The sequence below is a fragment of the Cherax quadricarinatus genome, chromosome 17 (assembly GCF_038502225.1).
Source record: "Cherax quadricarinatus isolate ZL_2023a chromosome 17, ASM3850222v1, whole genome shotgun sequence".
NCBI lineage: Eukaryota > Metazoa > Arthropoda > Malacostraca > Decapoda > Parastacidae > Cherax > Cherax quadricarinatus.
The window spans coordinates 40,205,112-40,218,463 of NC_091308.1; the positions used below are offsets into that span (position 1 = coordinate 40,205,112).

General features: G+C 36.6%; 1 protein-coding gene across 1 annotated transcript in view; it reads right to left on the minus strand.

Moving 5' to 3' along the window:
• Epac (Exchange protein directly activated by cAMP) overlaps positions 1-13,352 on the minus strand; it is a gene marked incomplete at its 5' end in the record, with an annotated part of 1,038,330 nt that overhangs the window by 498,271 nt on the left and 526,707 nt on the right. The window contains one exon of the mRNA XM_070086005.1: positions 4,229-4,277. Within this exon, the coding sequence (XP_069942106.1) occupies positions 4,229-4,277 (49 nt within the window). The remainder of the gene's footprint in view (positions 1-4,228; positions 4,278-13,352) is intronic.

Here is a 13,352-nt window from a genome sequence, read left to right on the forward strand (position 1 = left end):
TATGTGTCAGATATTTTATCATTTTGTATAATATGTGTCAGTGAATGGTGTGTATGTATTCTGCGTGTTTGTTACACATTCCTATTTTGTATTGGGGTTTCAAAAAATTTTCTCCTGCACTTGTGATATGATTCTTAGTAATCTTGTTCAGATCCTGTATTGTGGTTGTGGTGTTATTTAATATTTTATACCACCTTGTAATTTATAATGTTTTAAATAAAATATAAAAAAAATAAAGTGAATGAAAGTTGGGAGAAAATATAACGAGAAGACTATCTCACCTCACTGACAGAACACTTCTATAGAGCAGGTGTTCTTGAAAATCATACTTCCTTATGACCTGGTGATATAGTGATTATTGATAATGATGGTCAAAGGTCTCAATGGCCTCTTGGAAATATAGTGACCATACATCCTGATGCAAATGGTACCGTCAGGATACTTAATGTTTTGAGTAAAGGTGTAGTGAATAAGCAGACAATAGATAAACTAGAGCCGTTAAAATTACAGTGTGTTGAAAACAAACGTAGTGATTCTCCAGAAACCCAACAAATTAAAGCTGTCAAAAAAAGACAATCAGCAGTGGTGGCGAGTGAGAAAATCAAATTAATGTTAAGAGATGAATAGTTCACCTGCGGTGAACTTTCGCCCTGCCCCCAGTGTGGAGAAAATTTCTCCAGAAAGGGGATTTCAGCCCTTCAGCGACCCTGAGGGACTTAAGGGACTTAACCCTCCTGGAAGGGGCAAATGGCATCTTGTCTCCTGATCAACAGTTTACTTTGAAGCCGATGCAGTAACAGCGTGTACCAGTCATAGTCACACACCACTCTCCATGCATTGCAACCATATTGTGGGTTAACAAGAGTAATTACTCTCTTTACTTTAGAAAGAAAATAAGAAAAACCCTGTACCCACTTTATTTACAAGTTGAGGCTATCATGAATTGTCGTCTATTGCTAGATAACAAGAAATCTGCTATCTCGTATTGAATACTCTTGCAGTGTTTAGCAAGGAAGAGTAATAACACTGAATTCAGCAAATCCTTTGTATGGAGGGCGAAGTGAGGGCTGAGTTCGCTACGCAGGGCAGATTGGCTTCAGGAGAAGAAGGGGAAGCGTGTGTCACGCGAACATTTCCCTGAACAAAGGAACAGTGTGGCCCTTGTACAATCTCAAACATTCAAGGTAGAACTATGGCAGAGTGAACTGTGATCTTCCTGCTGTGAATTACCGTGAAACCAAGACTAATCTTGATCCTGGTGTTGTGTAACAGTGTATGTTGTGAACAATCTTCAGTTAGAGACAGTGCAACTATGAGACACTACCACTTCAATCAAGATAACGATATCGGGGTGAAATTTTCCCTACCACTAGCCAGGGAAAAAACTTCCGGGTTAGATACAAGTACCCAGGTAAGTCTAGTCAGTTATGCACCTAGTTAGGTCGGCTTCAGCAGATAGTTAGGGCGTATCGTGTCTAGATTTACAAACACACCTCGTTATCTACGGGCCACTGAACCCAGACAAGTAAGTGTCCGTCTATTCAGCATTATTCATTAAAGTGAAAAGCTAAATTATATGCTCTTATGCTTATATTATTCACTATTACTTGGATTCCCACAGCCTAGGGCTGGATTATATACGGCTCTTTGACGGAACGACCCGGTGGTGGCTACGGGGACATTGAGCCGTCACTTAAGCTAAGTATCTTTCATTCATGTATTTACAAATACATAACTTGGTTTATTATGTGACAGATCCTGTACAGACTTTAAAAAAATTGCCTTCTACTTCGACGATGGTAGAAAATGAAATTCAAGTGTAGGAGCACATCTGCCAATTTTATGTGTAATGTAGCGTATTTTTTTTCACTATACGAGCACAATCGCTGATGAATCTTATGGAGATGTTAGAACCCATTAAGTTTAGACTGTGCGTGGGCAAATTTATCGATATACTAAAATACTTCACAAACTTCGGTCTCGCTGGAATCCATGAAATAAGTGGAGAATGCCTTTTCTGACTGACTTCATCCCAAATGTGCTGTCCAATCTGACAGTTTTATGAAACAGAGGTACTGATTTCCCTTCACTTTCTAAATAATGCCCCTTCTGATCAGCTTAAAAAAAATTAACTCTGCTGCATTCGATAAAATGGGTGACACTGTAATTTTTGACTGTGTAGTTAAAAATTCTGAAATTTTACTGACATTGAAAAATCTTGGAATCTTGGAATGAAGATCAATTTCTCGAGAATGCCTTTTGTGATACACTTCAAACTATCAGTGTTGGTGAACTTTATTAAATAAAAGATTGACTTTCAATATGAGCAGTGTAAATTTTGATCTGCCAATTACATTAAATAAACTGATTTCCAAATAATAAATACAGAATATTTCTTTTATTCAGTTTCAAACATTATGTTCTGGTGTATTTTAATTTGAAGTATTTTTGTGTTAAATTTGGGTTTTGTTGGTGCCAGTTTGCCAGTTTTATCGAAAGAATTTATGAAATTAGAATTTCTGAAAAACACAAAATTAAATATTTTTGCAGAGAATTTTAAAGAGAATAAAAACGCAGAAATGATAACGGAAATATTATAAGCTCGTGTTTGAAAATTTCTCGAGTTAACTTTTAATGAGGTATTCTTCAATTATTTAAAGAATAAAGACAAAATGGCACCAACACACACCACTAACACTGCCAACCTTCTAAGAATAATACAAGAATGTCGAAATCTTAAAGTAAATCAGAAGATGATTTCTAAAGTTATAACATGGCAACAAATTTCGGGAATGGTCCATATATAAGGTATAAATAAGTGAACATAAGGCACCTATACTAGCCAGCTGCTTCACGAGTCTTCTCCTAGTAATAACTTGCTAAGGTTGAAAATTGTATGCATGTAGAAAAAGGCATTCTGAAGTACAAATGACATTCTGTAGTTAAAAGGAAAGTCTTAGAGTAAACTAGTGGATGATAAGAAAACTCTACCTAACACCGTGACAGGCTTAGAAAAAAGTCAAACGCAAATATAGTATTTAAGGGAGGGGGTACCTTGATGCTGATGAGAGATTCTTGATCCAAGGAACTGGACTTGGATCGAACCTCAATGTCTCCCATTCTCCAGGTACTATATAATTCGTAGGGGTTTAGAGCTTCCTCCTGATTAAAATATAAAAACTTTGTTAATTCTGTGCAATATCTGGTAAATGGATCTTCTGGTTGACTTCAAACGTTTTAAAGCTGATGTGTTTGTCATAGAAGCTTCCCATTGATTTTTGGTTAAACAATTTTTAATTGGCGAATTTTATTAAAAAAAAATTGTTTCGGTGAAAAAAAAGGATGAAGTTGTTCTCTGACCAGAAATAAGTCGAGTTTATTTTGGCATCCTGGGTTAAACCTACAAAACGTACGTTTTTCTTTTTGTCTCCATAATACCTCTGTAATCTAAAAACCTACTTATTATTTACTTACTCACATACTTAGTAAATATTAAAGACAGGTCAATCTTTTTCAGAGAGCAGGTGAGATGGATAATGGCCTGTATAGGTCCTAATTTTTAATTTTTATGGAAGAAACTGGGAAAATTTAAATATTGGTTTAAATGAGATCATTTCTGAGTGTCTTACCTACTGGCTTGAACACTTCGAAGATAACATGATAATGAAATTTTTGAGCAGATTCAAGCGTATTATCTTGGTGTGTTATAGAATACTGATCACTGAGAAAACAAGAGAATGCCTCTTCAGTTTACCTTAGTGGAAGGTTTGGATTTGTTTTGCCTGTTTATGTCTAAATTTTTCAGTTTTAATGAAGAAACTGAGATATTAGTTTCCGTGTGATAACTTGTGAATATCTCTTCTGATTCACTACTAATCTTCATTGCTAACATTAAACTGCATTAGAAACTCTTGCCGCATTCTGCATCATTCCTAGTAAGTACCGAGGGCTAGGGTTATGCAGTGATAAAATAGCTTTCCCGGATCCCACAGAATCCAAATTGCATCTAGTTCTGAGTTTTCACTGTAAGTATTATTCCTTTGATCTTATGAACCAGTGTCGTGAGTAGTCAGCTTCAGAACACAGTGTGTCAAGTAACAGTGTCAAAGGCGGTGAGCTAAGCCCTATAACGGTGTCTGGTAACTGTATGAAATATGGTTAACTTGAGAGCTAGAGAAGTGTCTGATAAGAGTGTTAAGGGGCAGCACACAACACAAACATGGCTCACCTTCCTTCCTGGAATTGTAGATTATGTCCTGCATGAACTCCTTGTTCTTCTGAAAAAAGCAAAGACAAAAAAGTTAATTTGTTGTAACGATAATATTTATTAAAAAATCAGTTTCATATAGTTCCTTGATAATGTGAGAAATTACGAAATCTATTTCTTAGCTTCCGTGTTATATATATATATATATATATATATATATATATATATATATATATATATATATATATATATATATATATATATATATATTTATATATATATACACACTATATGCAAAACAACCACTGTGAAAGAATAGAGAAATTCCAAGCGCTTTCGTGACTACTCACATTAACAAGGAACAATGAAAGTAGAGCAACAAAGGAAGGTATATAAAGGGTCTAGCCCACACCTCACTATCAGATCCCACAACAAAGGAACACCTGACACGCGACTCACAAGAAAGGGAACACTGCAGCAGGCCTGCCGGCCCAACTAGACAGGTCCTTCACGCAACCCACCAACAAACTATTCTACACAAGAAATAAGAATTTTAAAAATTATTATTTGTCCAATGTATTATTAAATTCTCCCCAAATTCTATTAATTATAAATGGATCTAATTTATATAAACCATAGGAAATATTCATATTATTGTCAAAACTGCCTTTTATGAAACAAGATTCAATTATATTCCTGTCGACCATGGACTTGCTTGATACAACTTTCTCAACTTTTTGAAAATCAATTGGATGGCTAAAATCTCTCACATGAATAAATAGAGCATTGGAATCTTGTCCAGTTCTAATGCTATATTTATGTTGTTTTAATCTTAGTTTGAGATTTTTACCAGTTTGACCGTAATAAAAATAAACTTCATCGCAAATTTTACAAGGAATCTTATAGACACATCCATCAGCATTTTGGCAGGGAATTCTTTATCAAAAGTTTTTTTTTACTGTATCAAGATTTTTGAATACAACTTTAATACTAAAAGTCTTAAGAAGAGAAGGCATATCAACCAAGTTTTCATGGTAAGGGAGAACCAACATATTTTTAGTTGAATAAGGCTGGTTGTCCCTTTTTGGATTGTAAAAAGTATTTCTAGCAACTTTAAAAGATTTATCAATTACGTTTCTTGGGTATTTCAAATCATTACCTATTTCATAAATTTTGGATATTTCCTCATCTATGAACTCTGGACTACAAATTCGTAAAGCTCTCAAAAACATTGATGAGAAAACAGACAGTTTAACTCTATCTTGATGCGAAGAATAATAGTGGACATAGGAACAGTTATTTGTAGGTTTTCTGTAAATTTTAAATTTGAATTCATTATTACCCTTAATAATTAAAACATCTAGAAAAGGCAATGAGTTATTTTCTTCAAATTCAACAGTAAAGTTTATAGAATGGGCTAAGCTATTTAATTTGCCAAGGAAATGGTGTATATCTACATTTTTGGGCATAAGACACAAAATGAAGGATGTGTCTATAAGATTCCTTGTAAAATTTCCGATAAAGTTTATTACGGTCAAACTGGTAAAAATCTCAAACTAAGATTAAAACAACATAAATATAGCATTAGAACTGGGCAAGATTCCAATGCTCTATTTATTCATGTGAGAGATTTTAACCATCCAATTGATTTTCAAAAAGTTGAGAAAGTAGTATCAAGCAAGTCCGTGGTCGACAGGAATATAATTGAATCTTGTTTCATAAAAAGCAGTTTTGACAATATGAATATTTCCTTTGGTTTATATAAATTAGATCCATTTATAATTAATAGAATTTGGGGAGAATTTAATAATACATTGGACAAATAATAATTTTTAAAATTCTTATTTCTTGGGTAGAATAGATTGTTGGTGGGTTGTGTGAAGGACCTGTCTAGTTGGGCCGGCAGGCCTGATGCAGTGTTCCATTTCTTATGAGTCGCGTGTCAGGTGTTCCTTTGTTGTGGGATCTGATAGTGAGGTGTGGGCTAGACCCTTTATATACCTTCCTTTGTTCTTCTACTTTCATTGTTCCTTGATAATGTGAGTAGTCACGAAAGCGCTTGGAATTTCTCTATTCTTTCACAGTGGTTGTTTTGCATATTCTGAAATCACCTGTTTACTGTGATCTTATTGCATATATATATATATATATATATATATATATATATATATATATATATATATATATATATATATATATATATATATATATATATATATATGTCGTGCCGAATAGGCAGAACTTGCGATCTTGGCTTAAATAGCAACGCTCATCTTGCCATATAGGACAAGCAAAAAATTGTGTATGCAATAATATCGCCAAAATCATTCTGAACCTAACGAAAAAAATATATTTCACTTGTTTGTTTAGTATTAAATTATTGTAAACAAATCTAAAATATATTTAGTTGGGTTAAGCTAAAATAAATTGTTCTTGTTATAATAGTGTTAGGTAAGTTTTCTAAGATTGTTTTGGAGCAAAATTAAAAATTTTTACGTAAACTTTAATGAAAAAAATATATCTTTAAACGTATAAGAGAAAATTTTAGAAAGGACTTAATTTTAAATGAGTTCTTGCTAATTGACCAGTTTTACATATTCGGCACGACATTATATATATATATATATATATATATATATATATATATATATATATATATATATATATATATATATATATATATATATATATATGCTATAAGATCACTGTAAACAGGTGATTTCAGAATATGCAAAACAACCACTCTGAAAAAATAGAGAAATTCCAAGCGCTTTCGTGACTACTCGCATTATCAAGGAACTATGATAGTTCCTTGATAATGTGAGTAGTCACGAAAGCGCTTGGAATTTCTCTATTTTATCAGAGTGGTTGTTTTGTATATATATATATATATATATATATATATATATATATATATATATATATATATATATATATATATATATATATATATATATATATATATAGGTGGGAAAGATGTGCATTGCTGCTTTTGAATTGTTTGTGGTCCAATAAAATGAAAATACTCTTCAACTTCCTTACATAAAATCTAATTACGTCCAAACGATACATGATGCTTATGGGTTTAGCGCTTCCCGTATGAGCAAGAATGTTAATGAAATATATGTTAATGAAACAGATATCCAGACCACGAGTTGTAACAAAATTATATGTTGTATCTCACGAAGAGCTCTACCTGTGTGAGTCATTCAGAGCAAAGAATTGTGGAGGCTCTATCCACCGTCACCAAATCGCAACAGAGTCTCTGACCAATCAGATAATTGGACCAGGGACAGTAGGCTGTGTCACATTCCAGGAGAGCTCTCGACTGGGACTATGTCACAGGACAATCGCAGGAGGAGTGGCCTAGCGTATGGCACGACTTACGGTGCCAGCAAGCATGACGTCGTGGACATGGCAAAGACAAGTGGATGAACCTTAACGAAGATTCAGGGTAAGATGCCTTCAGTGATATTTGTCGGCTACATTTGTCACAGAATAACTGCGTGTGGCAGTTGTAGGCGAGACTGCTCAGCGAGAGTCATGTTGTATAATTGTGATAATTGACAACAGTAATGGAACACTGAGGAAATAACACGTGACCTACGATACTTGATTGAACACATGTTCTCTTCAATGGGAACACCAAACACTTCAAAATTTCTTCTCACAATCTTTCCAGAGATTACTGAAAACATTTTATATTGCTCAATACGAAATTACAGATTAATACTGGTAGTGTGACAATGTGGTATGATGCCGGAGTGATGTGGCATAACTTCATGGTGTGACGTCGGGTGTGACGTCGGGCGTGACATGGTGTGACGGTAGGCAAGACGTCGTGGTGACGTATTGATGACATCATGGTGTGATGTCATGGCTTGACATGTCATAACCTGTCACATGGCACATTCTAGAAAATAGTACTGCCAGTCAGCGCTTTACAGATGCACAGATGGATTGACATTCCTCAATGTACGGACAACGTCTGATGTCTTGTACAGTCCAGCGAACCAATTGTACTGAGAGATTTACGCTCCAATGCTGTCTTGACGTCCCCTGGCCCCATCCATCACCATCAGTCTAGCCCATATTTTCTCTTGAACAGCTTGCGTTGGAGTTTTTTTTTTTTTTAGGGCCCACTCGTTTTACTATTTCTGGAAAAGGGTAAACCACAGAAGCATTTGAGTTTTCACTTGCCACATTCTAGTGCTGTCGGGTCGGAATGACCCGAAGTACGTGGCCTATGGATGTAACAAGGTTCCAACCCTTAATTTCAAAATTCTCGTAGGCCTCACTAGATGGACCTGTACGGACTTAATGTGAGGTAGTGACTGTCTGTTTTTCATTCTCCCGATAGTTGCCCGGTGGTCAACATCTCTCTGTGGTCATAGCATTAGCTTCCCTCACCTATGTCAGCCTACAGCATCCCACTGTAAATAAACCTCGGTCTAGTCTGAGTTTATATTATCCTGCAGTGTTGCTGACTCACCAGTTACGATCCGTCTCAACTCAGCAATCAATAACACCTTGGATAGTCCCGTAACAACTACCTCTAAACGCATTATAAACTGCATTATACTGTGCGTACTCTAACTCCCGTGTGTACCTCAGCTATGTGTACCTCACCTCCCGTGTGTACCTCACCTTCCGTGTGTACCTCACCCTCCGTGTGTACCTCACCTTCCGTGTGCACCTCACCTTCCGTGTGTACCTCAATTCCCGTGTGTACCTCAGCTCCAATGTGTACCTCACCTCCCGTTTGTACCGCAACTCCCATGTGTACCTTAACTCCGATGTGTAACTCAGCTTCCGTGTTACTTAAACTACCGTGTGCGCCTCAGTTCACTTGTGTACCTCACTTCCCGTGTGTACCTTAGCTCCCGTGTGTACCTCAGCTCCCGTGTGAACCTCCGCTGCTGAGTCTGCCGCAGCAGCCTTCATAACTCGCTGCTGCCCTAAAGCATGTCTGCATATGAATGAATTTTGCCATGAGCAAAGTCAATTTTTAATGTTTTTGTTTTGTTGTTTTGTGGCATTGTTATTCTGAAATATACAAGAAACCCACACTAAAAAAAATCACGAGAGCGCTTGGAATTTCTAGGTGTAGACAATCTGGCTTGCATACCTAGCTGTAACACGGTAACTACTTAGGAACGAGCAAAAAGGCAGCAGTAAGTGTAAATGATTGAGTTTCCTTCACCAAAAGAACTGGTATTTACAATATATGTATAGCCTATGTACATTTTTTACAGCTCTGTATAGTGAGACAAATGTAAGCGCAAGACACGGTGAAAACTGTAGCTACCAACTGTGAAGGTAAGTCTACCAAAGCTGCTTCACACTGTACCACATCGCTTCACAGCTTTGGCGGGCTTCCTTGTGTTTGGCTGGTTCAACCAAGGTACTGGTATAACGATGGGGCCCCTGCTCGTTAAATTCGCTGGTCGGGAGGCATGCTTATATGGGTGTGTGACATACGCCGAATACAATGTGACATATTTGTAGCATGGATAACAATTCGCAAATAGGCAAAATTATTTACAAACATCATCTCTTAGTCCACAGCAGGATTCGAACCTGCAGACTCAGCATCAGAGTATATGTATGTTTTCCGAATAGGTAAAACTGGTTAATTAGCAAGAACTCATTTAAAATTAAATCCTATCTAAAATTTTCTCTTATACGTTAAAAGATATATTTATTTTTTAATTTATTTTAACGCAAAAATTAATAATTTTGTATCAAAAGAACCTTAGAAAACTTACCTAACCTTATTATAATAAGCGCAATTTTTTTTAACTAATGCAACTAAATATATTTTAGATTAGTTTACAATAATTTAATAATAAACAAACAAAATGAATTATATTTTTCTTCGTTAGGTACAGAATGACTTTTACGAAATTATTGCATTCAGAAATTTTAGCTTGCCTTATTCGGAAAGAAATACATTGCTATTTAAGCCAAAATAGCAATTTTTACTTATTCAGCACTGCACCCACACCCACATACACACACACACACATATATATATATATATATTATATATATATATATATCTATATATATATATATATATATATATATATATATATATATATATATATATCTATATATGTCGTGTCTAATAGGTAAAACTGGTCAGTTAACAAGAACTCATTTAAAATAAAGTCCTTTCTAAAATTTTCTCTTATACGTTTAGAGATACATTTTTTTCAATAATGTTAATGTAAAAATTTATATTTTTGCACCAAAAGAATCTTTGAAACTTACCTAACCTTATTATAGCAAGCGCAATTTATTTTAGCCTAATCCAACTAAATATATTTTAGATTTGTTCATAATAATTTAACAATAAACAATCACAATGAAATATATTCGATTCAACAGTCTTGGGCCCCGGACACTTACTGTGTCGTCTCTCAGTGTACTCGTGGCGCCCCTGCTTTTCATCGGGGGAATGTTGCATCTCCTGCCGAGTCTTTTGCTTCCATAGGGAGTGATTTTCGTGTGCAGGTTTGGTACCAATCCCTCCAGGACCTTCCAATTGTATATTATCATGTATGTCTCTCGCCTGCGTTCGAGAGAATACAGATAAAGGACCTTCAACCGTTCTCACTAGTTTAGGTGCCTTATCGTACTTATGTGTGCCGTGAAAGTTCTTTGTACACTCTCCAGGTTTGCAATTTCGCCAGCTTTGAAGGGGTCCGTTAGTGTACAGCAGTATTCCAGGGTAGGGAGCACAAGCGATTTGACGAAAATCATCATGGGCTTGGCGTCCCTAGTTTTGAAGGTTCTCATTATCCATCCTATCATTTTCCTAGCAGATGAGGTAGATACATTGTGGTCTTTGAAGGCGAGAAACTCTGACATTATTTACCTGGAGTTTACCTGGAGAGAGTTTCGGGGGTCAACGCCCCCGCGGCCCGGTCTGTGACCAGGCCTCCTGGTGGATCAGCGCCTGATCAACCAGGCTGTTGCTGCTGGCTGCACGCAAACCAACGTACGAGCCACAGCCCGGCTGATCAGGAACTGACTTTAGGTGCTTGTCCAGTGCCAGCTTGAAGACTGCCAGGGGTCTGTTGGTAATCCCCCTTATGTGTGCTGGGAGGCAGTTGAACAGTCTCGGGCCCCTGACACTTATTGTATGGTCTCTTAACGTGCTAGTGACACCCCTGCTTTTCATTGGGGGGATGTTGCATCGTCTGCCAAGTCTTTTGCTTTCGTAGTGAGTGATTTTCGTGTGCAAGTTCGGTACTAGTCCCTCTAGGATTTTCCAGGTGTATATAATCATGTATCTCTCCCTCCTGCGTTCCAGGGAATACAGGTTTAGAAACCTCAAGCGCTCCCAGTAATTGAGGTGTTTTATCTCCGTTATGCGCGCCGTCTTTCACATTACTTTTCCGCTCTACTGTATGGTTAGAATTTGTCGTATACCCTGGCACATTTTAAATTTCTTCAAGTTTGCTATATATGAGTAGTTGAAATTTCTCCTCGTTGAACTTCAAATTGTTTTGATGTCCGCTTGGAGTCTTGCGGTGTCTTCGATGGAGGTCACTACCATGATAATCCGGGTGTCATCCGCAAAAGAAGACATGGAGCTAAAGCTTACATCTCTGTGTCAGAAATGAGGATGAGGAATAGAATGGGAGCGAGTACTGTGCCTTGTGGGACAGAGCTTTTCACCGTGGCTTCCTGTGACTTTATTCTGTTTACTATTACTCTTTCTGTTCTATTCGTCATGAAGTTGTAGATCCATCTACTAACTTTTCCCGTTATTCCTTTGTCACGCATTTTGTGTGCTATTACACCATGGTCACACTTGTCGAAAGCTTTTGCAAAGTCTGTGTATACTACATCTATATTTTGTTTATTCTCGACAGCATCCAGGACCTTGTCATAGTGATCAAGTAGCTGGGACAGGCAGGAGCGACTTGCTCTAAACCCGTGTTGCCCTGGGTTGTGTAACTGATGGTTATCTAGGTCGTTAGCTATCTTGCTTCTTAGAACCCTCTCAAAGATTTTTATATGGGATGTTAGTGCTATCGGTCTGTAGTTCTTTTCAATTGCTTTACTGCCAATTTTGTGGAGTGGGTCTATGTCTGTTGTTTTTAGTGTGTGTGGGATGACCCCTGTGTCCATGCTCCATCTCCATAAAATGCTGAAGGCACGTGATAGGGGTTAGATAAATAATTTGTTAGTGGGATGTCGTGAAGGACCTGTCTACTTGGGTCAGCGGGCCTGCTGCAGCATTCCTCCTTCTGAGTCGGGGGTCGTTGCATGTCAGGTGTTGCTTTGTTATGGGATGTGATGGTGAGGTGTGGTCTCGACCCTTTATATGCCTTCCTTTGATATATTGTCTTTATAGTTCCTTGATAATGTGAGAAGTCACGAAAGTGCTTGGAATTTCACTTCTTTCATATATATATATATATATATATATATATATATATATATATATATATATATATATATATATATACATATATATATATATATATATATATATATATATATATATATATATATATATATATATATATATATATGCAAATAATCGCAGACAGGCGAGCTTAACTATGAAAGACGAGCCATAGGGAGTGGAAATCTTTATCTCAAGTACTTTCACATTTTTCAGTGCATCATCAGGAGTTTTGCGAAGTTGCAAAACAACAACTGAAGGAGTGAGGGAAAGTTTTCTCAGAGTAGCGTAGTGCGGGTTTGTCACCTACCACAGCCTCTCACGGAATGTGGGCCAATAGTTTGACGCCACCTGCACCACCACCATCCCCATCCACCCCATATGGGGTAGGAGGGTTTTGAGAAGACAAGGATTATGAAATTAGAAGATATATTAGCCAGCCCCAAGCTTTTTCCAGATGCTTAGAACAGATCATATGACTTGATTCATATGTATTGCTATTATTCTGTGTAACCTATTAAATTAATAAAAGAAAGGAAATTAGTATGCTCCTTTATCAGTTTAAATGTCCTGGTATGGGGTACTCAAATGTTTCCTGGGATACTCAGAAGTATCTCTTTACATTTTCGTAAACATTGTCTACCAGTCTTCTCAGTATCGATTAATATGCTTTGAATGGGAATCTTCTATCCTATTCCGAAAATATTTCAATGTTATCAA